Source organism: Bactrocera neohumeralis, chromosome 5 (genome assembly GCF_024586455.1).
Source record: "Bactrocera neohumeralis isolate Rockhampton chromosome 5, APGP_CSIRO_Bneo_wtdbg2-racon-allhic-juicebox.fasta_v2, whole genome shotgun sequence".
NCBI classification, from domain to species: Eukaryota; Metazoa; Arthropoda; class Insecta; order Diptera; family Tephritidae; genus Bactrocera; species Bactrocera neohumeralis.
In genome coordinates, this window is record NC_065922.1 from 34,139,069 (window position 1) to 34,156,094 (window position 17,026).

A 17,026-nucleotide genomic window follows, 5' to 3' on the forward strand; every position below is an offset into this window, starting at 1 on the left:
ATATATCTCATTAACTAATAGTAATAATCCAACTTATAGAAATCATATAAATGGTAGTAGTTGAATTATCTATGTATCAGCCATAGTGAAGCGTGGACGGGTCCTCTAGTATTAAATAAATGCAGGCTAGTATCGAAAACGGAAAAATAATTTTTCATTAAGGACCCGATTTTTGAAGAAAATTGTTTGGTTCAGAAACCATAAAAAACCAAATTTCTAGTATAATAGTGTATTGAATGGACTTTAGACCTCCTTTAATGGATTTTTTCAACAAGTGTGGGGATAAAATGGCTTTTGTCTAGTTAAAAACCCATTGGATTATCGACGTTGCCCGTTAAATAGAAAATAGCATATTCTTGAAATTGCTGACGTCATACTCGTACAGTGAAGGAAATTCCGCCTCTTTTTTAATGATCTATTTTTTTTTACTAAATTTATTTTCAACATGTAAAGAAAGCTAGTTAATTCAAATTTCTCCTGACACTTATGACACTTGAACTAAGCTTTATTACTTAAGAAAGCCTTTGAAGCGAGAATGCTAATCTTCGCACATTATTTCATGAAAATAAAACGTAATAAAAGCAAGTGAGGCTTGACTGTAGTTCCGGTGTGTGGGTGCAAAGCCCGCATATGCGCTGTGAACGCAGTCTCAAAGGCCTTCATATATATTTGTATATACATATGTATTCATATGCAAATGTGACACGCATTTCGTAGTTATTTTCTATTGTTGTATTTGTTGCTTGCGATTGAGCGTAATTTTAACGGCATATGTACTCGTACGCGTGTACTTAAAAAATTTCAGTGACTGAATGTCATATAGTGCTATGGCAAACGCTGCAGTTTGCGCATGGTTGGATGGCGGACTTTCTTTCTGCACACAATTTTAGCAATAAAAAAATTTAGATATAAAAATTATGTTGACTTTTGTTGTTATTATGATTTTGTTATTATTGTGATTTTTGAATTGTTATCATCGCGTGATTTTAATAAGCGCTCATTCTTTTTTAGAATTTTGGATTTTATGCAATTGAAGTGGGCATTTGCAGCATTGTTGTAGTTTTTATACCCTGAACAGGTTGTATTTAGTTTGCCACGAAGTTTGTAACACCTAGAAGGAAATGTTGGATACTCTATAGCATTTATTTATATAAATGATCACCATGTTGAGCTGAGTCAATTAAGCGATGTTCGTCTGTTTGTCAGTATACATACATATACGCGAAGTAGTCCCTCAGTTTTTGAGATATTGATCAAAAATTTTGCACATGTCCTTTTTTCAACAAGAAACTGCTCATTTGTTGGAACCGCCGACATCGGGCTACTATAGCATATAGCTGCCATACAAACTGAACCATAGATATGAAGAGCTTGTATGGAAAGCTTTTTGATTTGACGAGATATCTTCATGAAATTTGGCATGAATTATTTTTCGAAGAAATGGTATAATCTCCGAAGAAATTATTCCGATCGGCTCACTATAGCATATAGCTGCCATACAAACTGATCAAACAAAATTATATTATTGTAAGGAATTTTTTGTATTTGTTAAGGGTATAGCTTCAGTGCAACCGAAGTTAACATCGTTCCTTTTTTCTTGCTAATTTACATTTATATTTTTGTAAAATATTTACATACTCGCTGTGCGCGGCAAAACTTGATAACTAGAGCATGTAGAAAGCGGCCGTTAACACGCGAGAGTGTTACTACATATGCAATTCAAATATTATTAAATAAAAAATATGAATAAAAATTTGAATTAAAAGCCAGCGTTCCAACAAAAATTGAGCAAATTCTGACAAGTTCGGTCAGTTTCGTTAATTAGCTTGTGGAGTGCGGTTAGAATTTTAAATAAAATTCGCTAAAAATATTCTAAATATTATTATACATACATACAGCAATATTTACCCAATATTTCCAGTTACAATTTTCGACAAATTTGTAGTTGTTTTTGTTCTTTGTTGCGATTCAGCCAATCAACTTGCGAAAATCCAAAGCGACAATTCAATTTAAGCGATTACTTTTGCTCAGCGAATTCGTTTGCGCTTTTGACTGTCAACTCGGCTGCTTGCTGCTTGCATTTCGAACGGTAAATGGTGACACTTTATGACAGTTCAATTTGACTGCCACTTTAACTTGTTCATTATAAATATGCACTTTTTGATTTTGCTTCAACAAATTGTTATTGCTTTGGTTAGCGTTTGCGCATGCGCGCGCAGAATCCAGCTTATTGGTTGTTGTTCAGGCGCTTGGTTATGTCAGTGTCAGCGGTGTGATTGTGTAAATTCTCCAGGTTATTTTAGAGCTCGAAGACTGGCACAACTGGTTTGCGCGTTAATAATTTAGAATAACCGTAATTGTAATAGCAATAAAATAAAGGTATGGTAATACTTAATATATGGGTTTAAAATGTCGCGACCACACCCCAATTCCGTTACATAACTAACGGCTAAACGGAAATGCAAACCAGTTCACGGCTTGTGCGCTTTTGGTTCTCAGGCACTCATTTCAAGTGCAAATAGTGCAAATACTATGGGTATAAGTCAGGCATTTCTAATTCTGCGCTGACTATAAATTAGAATAACCGATTATGTAAAATTTAATCATCATTTGTCTTGCGTTTAACACACATTGGCTACTTGTATTGTTTACGTAACATGGTTTAGTATTCATTTTATGCAATTGCCCTGTTTATTTTAATATTTAACTATGAGAAATTGCTTTTTGTTGCTGCTTTTCAATATGTGACTCATTACTGCAAGTGTGTGATTAGTATGCATATTCTACAAGTTGATTGCATAAAAAATTCTTTGATATTATTAAATATGTTAAACTATTACGAGGGTGCTTATCGCTGCAGATTAACTATGTACTGTCACTCTAATGAAATGCTTAATAATTGCTTTTATATTTCCGATTTACCACAATTAACTGTGCGGTAACTCATTGTTTGCAAGAAAAACTCAACATTCCATATCAGAAGGCAAACATGTTTGATAAAATGAACGTTAGGAAGTAGTGAACGGTCAGCTCAACAGTACTTGACATAGTGTCGTAAAGGTAAAACTGTGTATGAAAGGAGGTCACACAATTTATTTTAGTTTCGTGAACGAGATTTTTACTTATTTAATTTTCACTAATTTCATAAAGAAAAACTTTTTTTGTACACGAAAATATCGAGGCCATAAATTATTGACTTAGAATAAGTAGTTCTTGAAATCGACTTATACTAGCCGACTTTCGCGTAATGCATATAGTAAACCTACTGGTCCTTAGTAATGCCAGTAGTAATGAAGTATTCGTCATGCAATCAAGTTTTTTTGCAAACATTGAAAGCGATTTCATATCTGTTTTTGATACTTCACCTAGTCCCTTGAACTACGAAGCTCCTAGATACCTGAGACGACTTCTAACATTATTACTTACATATATTGTCTTTCCGGCTCCCATGGGTTGTCAGTAAGTTGTGACCTGTCACTTAGTCTTACAATTCTTTCGAGACCGCGTGAGTTTCGTCGGTGCTCTTGCGTATGATCTTGGCATGTCATTAAGACATTCCATTTCACTTTGATCTCTCTGTTACTCCTTTCGGAAATTTCATTGTGTATCGTTTTTAATGACTTACGTATTTTCTGTACTGGTTCGGTATACGCGAAGTTTGCAACACCTAAAAATTAGCGTTGAAACCACAGCCCTTGGTATTCGACTAATCTATTAACGAGATTAACCGAATAGGGGATTATTCAAATAATAATATTCGGTTTGCAGTATCCGGATAGTCGTAAGTCGTCGACTATTCGATTAACTGCTCATTTTCGACTATCCGGTTAACCTTTCGTTTTCGACTATTCGAATAGTAAGCGTTCAACTTCTAAAAAATTTACTTAATATATAAGTTTATAGAAATTTTGCAGTACTATTATACGCGCACATTTGGTATTTTCACAAATTTAAAACAAAATCAAATCTGCTTGAATTTCGACATAGCCAGCCCGATTGTTTGCCCTTTTATATATTCGCGAATTACTCCCCCAGTTTTTAAAATTTTTAAATTTTTTTATTTGAAAAGATATCTTTACGAAATTAGGCATAAATTATTCTAATAGACAAGGTTATAATCTTCGAACATACTTGTATTACTCAAATTGAGCCACTTTAGTATAATATATAGCTGCCATACCATCTGACCGATCAAAATCAAGGGTAATCCAGCTTCAGCCAAGGATATGGTTTTTTGTTTTTGTAAAGTCTTCGAAAATATTAAACAAATTATCGTAAATCATTTGGTGCTTTGCACTTGTAGGTTACAAATTAATCTTTACAATACACATGAATTTGCTATGTAGAACATTCTATTCACATGAGCAGCCATGGATTTTAAACATTTGATAAGTGAACAATGTTTTCGATTTTTAATTCCTAAATGGTAATTTGTGTAAAATGTTTTTCATATTCCATTTTCGATATTTAAATATGTATATCGACAATAAAATTGTAAGTTAGATATATATTTTCCAAAAAAAAATCTAAATATATAAGTGAAGTCTAGTATAGAGAAATCCGTTATTGTTGCATTAAATTGAAGGTTTTTATTTAGCTTAGTTAGAATGCTCCAATTTGCATCAAGTACGATGCTCCGTTCCTAAAGAAGCTGGCATTGTCATAATGGAACATAATTCCTCTATTGGTCAAAATTGCCTTCGCCTAAGCTTTTTTTCATTTATAGCGCCCCATTATTAACATACGTTACGGAAATGTACTGATTTTGTTGCGATGTAGCAACGATTCCCAGATGGAAATTCGATGATCCAAGAGTTTTTAATTCGTTATCTCGTGTATTACCAATACATAGAGCTACTTTTTGTATTCCGATTTTTGGTTCCAAACTGTTTTTTGTTTAACCTATAACTCTTCTGCAATTTAAAGAGCGCTTATCGATTGATCGAAGTCGTCGATTTCCATTATTTTATCGATATTTTCGATAAATAACCTTTCAAAGCGCTACTAACATTTCCAGACGGTTGATTGCTTCGCGTTTTCATCGTTTTTCGAAGAAAAATCTAAAATCGGGCGTTCACCTTTGCTAGTGTTCATCTTTGGCGCCTGCTCAAACCAAACTGAGTCAAGCAATCACTAAACTGTCTGAAAATCTTCACTTTCTAACACCATATAACATAACCCGAATGCATTTATACAATTATACAAGTTCGTAAAGACTTCTGTTAGAAAAATTATGGTTTTCTTTCTAATACTTGTATACCATATATAATTTTTGTACCGTATAAAGCTTTGTAATAGCGCTTGGACGTAGTCATTACAAATTTTCACAGGCGTTTAATTTCAACTCCCGCCAGTTCGGTGGGATGTCTGAAGATATACGCTCCCAAGTGTCTTGACCACCCAAACGTAGGACAGTCAAGAAAGAAGTGTTGAGTTGTTTACACCTCATTTTCCTCCATACAGCTTCTGCAAAAGGCGTCTGGTAAGATTCCCAACCTTACAGCATGGACGTCAATAAGACAATGGCCTATTAAAAGCCCTACAACTAGGCACCTTACTGAGAGCAAAGAGATCACTAGGTCTCCTGCGATCAATCTTGGGCCCGCTCCCGTTCTACCGATAGCGGTTCTAGGGTGCCATTCCTTGTTAGCTCATCAGCTTTACAATTTCCTGCGATTCCGCTATGACCCGGCACCCATACCAGTCTTATCATAAAGAATATATAAGTTCTAATTTCTTGGTTATTTTTCTTTGAGAAAATGTTAACGGTTGATAGAAAAATATTTACCAACAAGAGAAATAACTGCAATTCAAATCAAGGCCAAAGGCGTAAATCACTCAATTTTCGAATGTGCCACACCAAAAACGAAAATAAACGCTCGTAAATAAAATATAATCTTACAAAGAAAAGGCAGACCGATGGAAATATGCGCCGCGTAGATAACGTCCCACATACATGCATCTCTACACACACACACGTACACACATACCACATATATGTATGTACGCTAGCGCTCATGTAATGTAAATTTGCAACCACTTTTGAACCAATTAGCCGCCGCAAACAATAACAAAGGCTGAAAAAACTACAAAGAATTGTGTAATAAATAAATAAAGCAACGAACTCACATTTGATTAGTAAGCGTAAAAAGAAACAAAATAATTAAACGTCTACTTGCCAATTTATATACATACACATATAGAAAAGAAGCTAAAAAATCCTAAAGCGCGCCAGAAAGAAAAAGTGGAAAAACAACTGGCGTAGTAAACATATTAAATATATATTTTTTTTTTGCTAACGGCTTAAACCGGCCAAGAAAAGGTGTCGAGAGGTGCGCAGGCGTACTTACATACATATATGCCTGGCCAAATCGAGTTGGCTAGAACTAGAAGTAACGGCGTACATTCGGTGTGCATTCGGTTACCGAAAGAGTTACTCCAAGCGGTGGCGATAAAACGCCACTAACGGTATCATTAGTAAGCGCTCGCACGCTTCGCCGCAACACAACAGCAATCAAGCCAACTAATGGCTGCACTTCGCGGCTACTTTTGGAAAATGTTTTTTGTTGCCTTCATGCAATGCGCCAACCGGTAAAGGCTATGCTGCGCTCTGGTGTTTGGGTGTGCGAACACTTTTCCAACGCTTTTTGTTGCCATTGCACTCGCTGCCAATTGAAATTCATTCTTTCGCACTGCATGCAACCAACTCCATTGCCGCGGGTGTGTCACACACCCACTGTGCAACAATTTTATTATTATCCAGATAGTCAGCGCAAAAGAGCCGTTACACGTTACATTAAATACCAACTGGCTTGCAGCATGCACCCGCGTGTGTGTTTGTAACTATATCATATTTATACATATATATATGTAATTTTAATCTGTTTTGTATTCCCATCTGTATTATTATTGTAATTAGTTCTTTTAGCAGATCTAATTAATATTTTTTTTAGAATTTTAATTAATTGCCAGCACCGCTTTTAATTAGAAAGGTTTATATCTCATAGTTACTTGTGCTCATTCTATTTTTCCTTCATCATGCATGGAGGTGCAATATTGATTAATTCTGTTATTAATTAACGGCGGTGCTGATATCTATCGCTTGTGTTGAGCAATTATTTGATTTCATTCCACGATAAGTTTTAATTGAAATTCAATATTTAAACGTGTAATTAAGATGTTTGGGTTGGGAATTCAATAATCGGAAAATGTAGCAATGCTTGTAATAGCCAAGACTACATACCCCGTTTTGTATATCAATCTCAAATTCGTACATATGTATATGTAACATATTTATATGTGGTATTAATTAAATATAATCGTAAATCTTGGTATTTAATAAACCTCTTGTCTAATTTGTCGTGCATGTTTTTACTTTAGATATTCCAATAAATTATACCACCGCCCTATTCTATACAAATTCTAGCCAATAGACAATCGTATACTAAAAATTGCATTATAAATAACTACTAATCTTGGGCATCTCTTGTTTTAGTATACAGAAATGTCAAATTCGGGCAACTGGTTTTCAAAGAGAATAATTTACTAAAATCTGCATTACAAAATGGTTGTCCCTTCAATACTACATATGTATATGGAAATATGTTTTCTCACATATTATTTACTTTCTTTCAAAATATATTTGTTATGGGATGTTGTTTAAAAATTTACAATGTTTATTTATGTATTAAGGATTTACATAGGTTTCCTCAGGTAAAAAACAGCCTTTTTTCAACAATTTTTTTCTCATAAAAAAATGAAATATTTTATTAGATTTCTTTTTTTTACAAACATTCACTATTAACAAAATGAATTCTGAAATTTGTGGAATAAAATATTTTAAGGTCGGCCATTGCGACGCCATCTCTGGCGACAGCTCGGAAAAAAGATGCGCCCGCGTTAGCAGAATCCTTACAGGATCATCTAAAGTGAAAATAATACGTGTTAAACCTTAACTTCAGAACTTGGACGAAGGAAAAAAACTGAAAATTGAATTTTTGGCAGGCATTTTCACAAAAAAATAAAAATTTCAGTGAAAAATCGAAAAAATCCTTCATCCAATTCATTAAAAAATGGTATTTCAAAGACCTATGTAAAATTTCAGTGAGATAGGTTGAGTAGGTCTCGAGAAATTTTGCCAACCGACTTCAAAAACATAGTTTTGTAAGCCTTTGTAACCCCTTAATAAGATGAAGCTGAATTTCTAAATTTCAACCACGCTTTCGCTCCTTCCTTTTCACGACCCATAGTTATTTTTCCGTGTATTTTTGTTATTTTATCTTTCGTTTCCTATAGGTTTTATGCTACCATGATTTATTTTAATTGTCTACCTTGGTCTGTTTATTTTAACCGAACTTTTTGGATATAGAATAAAATTGAAATCATGTTCTCTTTGAAAGTTATTATTTAATCAAAGTTTTCGCTTGCTCACGTGCTTCTCAATATCAACCTTCCATGTAAGCCAAGAAACATTTGTCTCAAGTTTCATCACAATATCATAATTTTCATCATGTTATCGCTTGCTTCGACAGATGATCAGACAAACGGACTGACAGTTTATCGGAAATCAATTCCATACCACTCATTTTATTGCAGTGTGTTACAAGTAAAGAAAGAAAACACTAGTATGTACATGACCTCAAAAGTCGAGATTCTTCAAAGTACCGACCTTAGCCGCAACGACATTGAACTTGCACTAATAATCCTCTGACGATCAAAACAAATTGCACAATGCAACATTCATAGCAAAAATTAATTTTTTTCAACACACATACATTTATATATCAACTATTTTATAAGATGTATTGGCCTAGTCATCCCCAAAGTCATCATCGCCTATGATGGCCTCTGTACTATAAGAGTATGTCTGTCTACATGACTGCCAAGCGGATGAATTACAACAATTGCCTTTAAAAATAAATGAATGAATGAGATATGGTCGAAAATAAATATATATATGTATATATAATACAAGTTGTAAGCGTCTGCACGCGCCATCCACTGACGTTTCCACCAATTTTGGTAGCAATCTGATGACTCCAAGTGAGTAACCTCAATTGAAAGCGGCATGAGCTCGACTAAGTAGGTTTGTCGTCTCAGTGAGCTGTTATTTTTGTTGCTAACTGTATATTAGTGCGGACCACAATATGTTGACATAAATCACAAATGTCATGTTTCGCTATGGTTAACAACTTCATTTCAGAGCGGTCAATGGAATTCTTCATCGCCGCGACTTTTTTGTGATTCTACGCAGGGCGGAGGGGGTCACATGTATTTCCTATTGACGAAAATGGCAGTAAAATTGTCAATTTAGCGAATTGAACGTTGTTAACGTTGACGGCGGGCGAATTGACTGACACTGTTGGTTATAAATCAAAGAAAATAATAAAAAAAAAAAATATAAAAAATAAAAACCAAAAAAAAAAATATGAGAATAAAAAACCGAAGCTATTATACCCTTCATAGCTGAATTTCGCATAATAGAAAAAAGTATACAAAGATCTTTGTCTTGATTTTGATCGATCAGTTTATTTGTGAACTACATATACACTATAGTGATCCGATCTGAACAATATGTTTTGAGATTCTAGGTATACCTAGAGAAATAATATATGCCAATTTCGTGAAGTTAAGTAAAAGAGTTTTCCATATGAGGACTTGTTATTGATCGGTCAATTTGTGTTATGGCTATGTTCTACAGTAGATATCGACAAAACAGCAGCGTTTTGAGGAGAAAAGAACGTGTGCAAAATTTCAGATCGATATCCACCAAAATCATTCGAACAGACTCGAGAGAGATGTCGAAATATTAGAAAGATGTCGAGATCTCTTGCCATCTCTCTAGCACTTGCCTGACGATTTCCAAGCACCACACCCTTCACCTTTTTAATATCAGTTGTCCAGAAGGAGGCATGGATTCAACGATCGTGGCACACTTAATCTAACCTGTTCAGGGTATAGAATTAATTTTTTTCTAAATCAAGTCCGCTTCGATGAACATTTCTGTTGCTGTTTCACTATTTATAACCGTTATGCTGGTCGTTAGACACCGCAGACATATTAAAAATATACACATACCTACATTCGTTTATACCATCGAGCATATAACTACATTGCAATGTTTATATGTATGGCTTAGTCGAGTACAAGTACAGTTAGCGGGTTCATTGAAATTGCAACGACAGTCAAGTTAGAGTGCCGAATTATTTCAGTTGCTCAAAACCGGTTTCAAATGGAGCAAGTAGAAAAAGTGCACTGGTAGATTTAATTAATTGCATTCGATCTAACTGTTGCATGTTTGTTGCATGCCGCTTATTGTTACAAGCTTTGCAGTCCACCTCGCTGCGGTGCTTTAATTTGCCTGCAGACCGCTCTTTGTTTTACCCACCACTTTGCTCGCGATTCGAAGGCTTTGCAGCCAGCTACTTGCGGCTAACACAAAATAAATCTAAGCAAATAAAACCGAACTCAAAATACTCACAAAGATTTTTAAAAATGTCCATAGCAAAACTGGAGTATTCTCTATGGTCTCACAAAGATTTTTAAAAATGTTCATAGCAAAACTGGAGTATTGCTCTATGGCGCTGGTTTTCCATCAGCGATAAAAAAGTCACACAAAAATGTGTCCAATTTTATTGCATTATGTTCGTTGCTTTAATAATTTTCTTTGCTTTTATTAATGATTCCAGAGTTTGTATCAAAATTGTTAATATCAAACTGAAGCTTTACTATTTTTCTTGACTACGAAACATAGTCTCTGTACTCGTGTACCCTGAAAAGGTTACATTAGGTATAAATATAATTGCATATGACAAGCGGAGTCAATTTGTATATAAGTGAGCTAAGCCTTTAGCTTTTTTAGATATCGATCCGAAAATTTGCAACGATCCTTTTTTTCTGGAAGAAGCTGCTGATTTATCGGTACCGATGATATCGGACCACTATATGATATAGCTGTCATACAAATTGACCGATCAAAATCAAGTTAAAGATGTTTTTTTATTAAATATTTCGACTTGAGGGTCGTTAATGTTTTCAAATGAAGTTATACAAAATTTTACTAAGAAATGCACCAATAAAGGGTGTTCTAGTTCCTTGTAGTCGAAAGCAGAAGTTCCTAGCATAATCGATTTGAAAGTGACGATGGCGGATATCAGCCAAGTGTTAATGCGGCGAAGTGTCCAAAAAGAGCGTTCAGAGCTCGCATTCGTCACAGAAAGTGTGTAGAATATGCGAAGAAAGCTATGAATTATGGTGTACAGGTCTACATCGCAGTTCTTCAACGTTTCCAATGCAGTAGGAGGTAACTTGTTGTCTTTGACTTTTGCTTCTGTCCCAATGGTAATGTACACTGAGACCCTATAGTATTTTTCGCAATATCCCACGCAGAAATTTTCTCGTTTTGTTTGTCGGCCGCAGATTCTTGGCTTTTCTTCGTCAACTAACTATCAGTTCTGCCGTCATATTTTTCATTTCTGTTGGATCGAAAATGTTGCTCAGCTTTTTGTCTTTGATTTTGGAACGTTAGAAGCATTTGATGGATTCTTTCTGAAGAATCACGCTGAGTGAGTGAGTTAGAGATGGAATATCACATATGCAAAAAATTCCAATTATAAATTAAAATTTTCACATGGCTTCGATGAGTATCGTTGCTTTTCTGGTTACTTTATATTTTTTCAGAGAAGTAAAATTATTAATAAGCCATTTGGCCCTTGTCCGCCATTTCCCCCTCTGAATCTGAGGATAACTCATCAAATCGATGCGTGAGAGCTCGCATTGTCGTGGTGAAGAGGGATCCGTCTTCATTAGTTGGTTTTCCTGATATCTTGAATGACAATTGGTAACAAATCAACCACTCAGAATTTAATGTTCTGCGTTGTTCTAGAGTTATGGCGGCGACATATTCAGTTCTTCCAAAAAATAAAGATATAAAACAGGAAAACCATACAGTCGACAGCTGCTTACTTTTGTGCTCGTAATTTGCGCGTAAATCCACCATTCATTACCTGTCACAATATCATAGACGTGTTTTGAAGCACCGACATCGTATATTTTTATATATCTTTTGACCATTCGATTTGAACCGTTTTTTGAGCGATTGACAAATTGTGTGGGTTTCAATGTGACAATTTTTTTTTACTTTCGAATGTTCATGCGGTATTGAATGTGGACCGGTTCCACTAATGTTTATAGTTGTCAATATAAGTTTGCGTACAACAAAAATAGTTTCCGGGACTCCATCTGGATTTATACGACCTTCACGAAATTTGTCTAGGAGTAATATACGGCCCCGATTGAAATCACGATACCATTGATAAACACTGGTCTATAATGGGGCTTCATCGTCAAAAATTTAATTAAGTTCATGGATGCATTTTTGCTGAGTCGAAAGTTTTAAAAAATAATCGCTCGATAATATTTAAAAATTAATATTTAAAGTTACTGTAAGCAACAAAGTTGCCCTCGTATGTCAAAACGTTCTGAGTATGTATAACATCAAAAACGTCAAGTTTTACAATAAAGTTGTGAGTTGACAAATAATAAAACTAGGAAAGCCAAATCTCGAAATATAAAAGGCATCTAAATTGCATTTGTTCGATATCTTGAAAGGAGCAGTTAGCTACTTAATTTAATTATGTTGTATTCTTATGTGAATGGAAAGGATTGAAGAATATATCGTCACCTGAAATGCAAAATAACGTATCATCACCAATAAAGTTGAGTGTCTTATTGATTACGCTTCACTACTTCAAATTACATACATAATATTACATATGTTCAACATTTTCAGGTTCTGCGGTCAGATATAAACCTTTTTTAACCAATATTATAATTTTGTTTCACTCATGTTCCATTTTATTTCGTGTTTCATTCTTGGCACTGTAAATTTCCGAAAATGTTGTTACGTTATTTTGCATTTCAGGTGACGATATACTTTCCGATTTTGGTCAAGGTCCATTTTAATATAAAACTATTATAATTATTTCATTTTTTTTAGTAAATAAATAATCGTTCAATCAATTAAAATTTACACACAAAAAATATATTAAGGGTTTGAAAATAGCTTTCTTGTGATCCATTTTGAGATTCCCAACTTTTTAAAGAAAACCCACAGAAACTTCAAATTTAATGGGGAACGTTTATTATCGTTCGAGAGAACATTCTTTGGTATTTAGTTTTTAAAGATTATCCCTTTTAAATGTCAGCCGCGGCTACGTCTCAGATGGTCCTACCAATTTTCGATGACTCCTTCAAGCCTTTCGACTGGTAAGTGGCGAATGACACGTGTTTTGCTCCAAGGCCTAAATCGAAGCGGCATTGTCCGCATGGCACATCAAAAACCACACCAAACCGTTTTTTTCCTGAATGAAATGACAGCTCTTGCATCTCTTCAAGTTGCTCTTCGTCCCAAACGCGACAATTTTTCTTGCATACATACCCATTGAGTCAGAAATGAGGCTGAACAATCGCTGAACAAAATTTGGCTCGAAAATGTTGGATCTTCTTGGAACTTTTCAAGAAACCACAGAGCGAAGCGATCTCCCTTGGGAAGGTCGAGCGGCTTTGGTTCTAGCACATGCTGTATTTTTTATGCTAAGTCGTTCCATATGTCAGTCCGAGTTGGGTCGAATCGACTAACCACGGTCTTCGTGTACACTCTCAGCTACGGCTGCTACATTTTCTTCACTGCGTGCTCTAGTAGTCAATTCGGTGGAATGTTATCCAATAAAAAATAAATATTGTCACATGACACGACTCACGTCGTGATCTGTCAGAAAGGGTATTGAAATAAGTACCTCTATTTGGATCACCCGTTTTAAAAAAACTCTTTTAAATTATGCATATACTGTGTATGATTTAGTGTTCCGCTTTTCATGCAAAACCTCAATTTTCTGCAATAACTTTTAAAAATCATAACGGTTTTATAAAAACAAAACATATTTCAATTTAGGTACATAAATATAGTATATAAATGTACATATCTAAATCCTTCAAAAGTCAAAACAAAATTTTCGCATAAACTCGGATTTTCTTTATCATGTCAGAATTAATAATAACAATTTTTAACACCGTTAACCAAAATAAATGCTCATTCACACAATTTGCAACATAATAAATAAATCTGTATAGTAAACATTGAAATTTATGCCGCACGTGCCATGTACACCAACAAACATGCCTCCAAAGGCTAGCCATAAAACGCTGCAGCTTTTGACCGAGCATAAGAGATGAGCAGCAGCGCCAACAGCGCACTGTCTGGCAACTTGAGGCAGACAACCATCAACACAGGCAGACAGCCCCCAGCGCCTATAGATGCCCAAGTGGTTGCATGAATAGTTGAATGGTGGAATCCATTACAGCTAATTACCATAAATCGTTTCGGCGCGCTGCACGATTCGCGCCAATAACGGCTAAGCTAAAGTTGTGCACAAAGAGATAGGCAAGTAGGATTATATGAGAGGGCGAGTTTGAGGATTTTTTTTCAAATTTTTTTTACTGTTGTTGTAAGTGGCGGATTGAAACACGCGCTTAAAATCGGTAGATGTTGTTTGCAGCAAATTTTTGCACGAGCTACATATTATTTACGTTAAACAAAATTACATGCCACATATATACACACACACACACACACACACACTTAATGGGTTTTATGCACATGAAAAAACCTTAACATTAAATCACTTAATTTATATGATTAAATTCATTATGGAACTTTGCCGTTGCACTTGCACTTCACTCATTTTACTGTTGTTTTTGCATTTGCTTGCAGATGAAGTCGTTGACCTTGCAGCTCATCACGTTACTTCCGTTGCTGTTGTTGTTGTTATTACCAACACAACACAGCCAAAATATGGTTGACGCAGCGGCGGAAGGGGAGCAGACAACTTCCGCTCACATCGGTAAGCGTACAACGTCGACAACAACACAACAGCCACCATCGTTGCGTGCGCCGCGACTCATGCGCACACCGCGCCCTACCACGGTGATGACGCATCCGACAGCAAGAACAAAAACAACAACCAACAGACCTGCAACACTCAGCGCGCCGAAGCAACAGCCATTGGCGCAAGCGGCGCGTCGTGCGGCACCCAACTTCAAAGCCGCTGCAGCAACGACACCGCCATCAATACACCGCCCGACACGCGGCGCTGATGAGAGCGCGCCGACAAATGTGCGCCAAAATCGTAGCTTTCTAAGCGCGGCAGCGACGCAGAGCATACAAAATGGCAAAGCAGATGCAGTGGCGCCGGTCGGTAGGAGCGCTGATGCCAGCAAGACAAACAAACAAATTGACAGCCGCCAAATAAAGCGTGTCGCATACAAGAACAACAATGCAGGCCAACAACAACAACAAGGCAGCAGCAACAATAGCAATTATCAAAATGCCAGCGCCGATGTAGCGCGCACGAGCGCTGTGACAAGCGCAGCTAAAGTGCCGGCAACGGCTTCATTGTCGCCATCTGTGACTGCTACAACAACCGTTAGCAGTGGCGCGTCACGTACCACGTCATCAATTGATTCCAAAGCAAGCGTTGCGATGACGAATCATCACCAGCAGCCGCCACTCCAGCGCCAGTCAAAACAAATCGCCAACTTTGCGGCGCGAACCAACGTGCAACGCGAAACGCCGACACTGCAGACAGAAAACAATGGCGCTGGCACGGCGAATTCGACGCGTCTGCCGCAGACACCAAAATCGTGAGTTGCCTTTTTCATACATTTTTATTTTTTGCAAAAAAACAAACAAACAGACGTACGAAACTCAAAGTGATTGGCGATTTACGATTCGCATTTTGTGATTTACTGCCAGCTAACGCTAGTGAGCGTTTCATTGTTTTGTTTTTTTTGTTGTACACGTTTTGTAATAATAGTGGGCAGTTGCGGCTATTGCGGGTCAAGCACTATCGTTGTAAACGGGTGAATGCGAATTTAACGCTTTAATAATCAGCTGCAGTTCCGGGGCCTTAAAGGAAAATCGTTGATTTCAAACCTAAGCTTAATAAGCGGGGCGTTGCCCAAGTACTTAAAGTGAAATTAGATTTCATCTGAAATTAAGTAATTACCCCAACGAATGCGATAAGCAACTCTCCCCCTTAGGTATACCAGGCTATTGAAGGCTTTTAATAGTTGCTTGTGGGAGCCTTAAATAGCCGTAGTTATATAATAGACTAAAAATACTACTATGACCAAAAAGAAAGGTGATTTTTTTTTATAAAATGTAAATTCTAAATTTTTCGCGCTTTTCCACCATTTTTTGAGTCCTCAAAACAGTAGGAATAGTCTTGTTCAGGTATAGCCTTCAAGATCTTCTTCGAATCGGTTTTTATCGCTTTAATCGTGCCAAAACGGAAGTTTCACGTTGTTAAATTAGACGAATACGGTAATGACGGTACCATATGAGCCGAGTTTTATGCAAAAAAGTGGTGAAGAACCAAGGCAGCATGGAATGCTGCATTGTCCTGATTTTAGCACCAATCGGGAATTGACGCGTTTTAGACACAAATTATTCTACAAAAGGTTTGTGCTCAGTAAAATTATATTCCAACGCTACCAGCGAGGTCTCTAATTGTCAATCTACGATTTTCACAAAATTTTTGATTTTTTGGAGTGATCCTCATCTGTAGAGGTGGATGAACGTCCAGATCGGGCGTCGTTTTTAACGCTTAAACGAAATTTTGATGCTCAGTAAAATCAAAAATTCACTTTTGTTTGCTTACAAAAACACGTGTAACTCGGAGATAGTTAAACATTTTGCCTTTTTTCGTTAAATGTTATATGCAGTCCTACCAACTTGCCGTTCAGATGCCCCGTAGTTGTATATGGCAATTACACCTTAATTCTTGATCGTCTCTTGATCAGTTCTCTTTATCAAAACACCGTTAATGTCGGTACGAATTAAGTCGTGTCTCTACATTCCCTACTTTCGCACCGTATAACGGATATCTGAAGTAATCACAGCTCCTGAAAACCTACACAATTCATGTGTCATACGTTCATTTCGTCCATAAAATGCCCATATTATCAA

At 36.2% G+C, this 17,026-nt stretch overlaps 1 protein-coding gene across 5 annotated transcripts in view; it reads left to right on the forward strand.

Annotated features, from left to right (window-relative positions):
- LOC126759833 (proteoglycan 4) overlaps positions 1-17,026 on the forward strand; it is a 162,414-nt gene that overhangs the window by 137,266 nt on the left and 8,122 nt on the right. For all 5 annotated transcript variants that reach the window (XR_007667092.1, XM_050474981.1, XM_050474982.1 and 2 more), the window contains one exon: positions 14,771-15,699. Coding sequence is in view for 4 of the 5 variants with exons in the window: in XM_050474981.1 (XP_050330938.1) it covers positions 14,771-15,699 (929 nt within the window). In the remaining variant the exon portion in view is untranslated. The remainder of the gene's footprint in view (positions 1-14,770; positions 15,700-17,026) is intronic.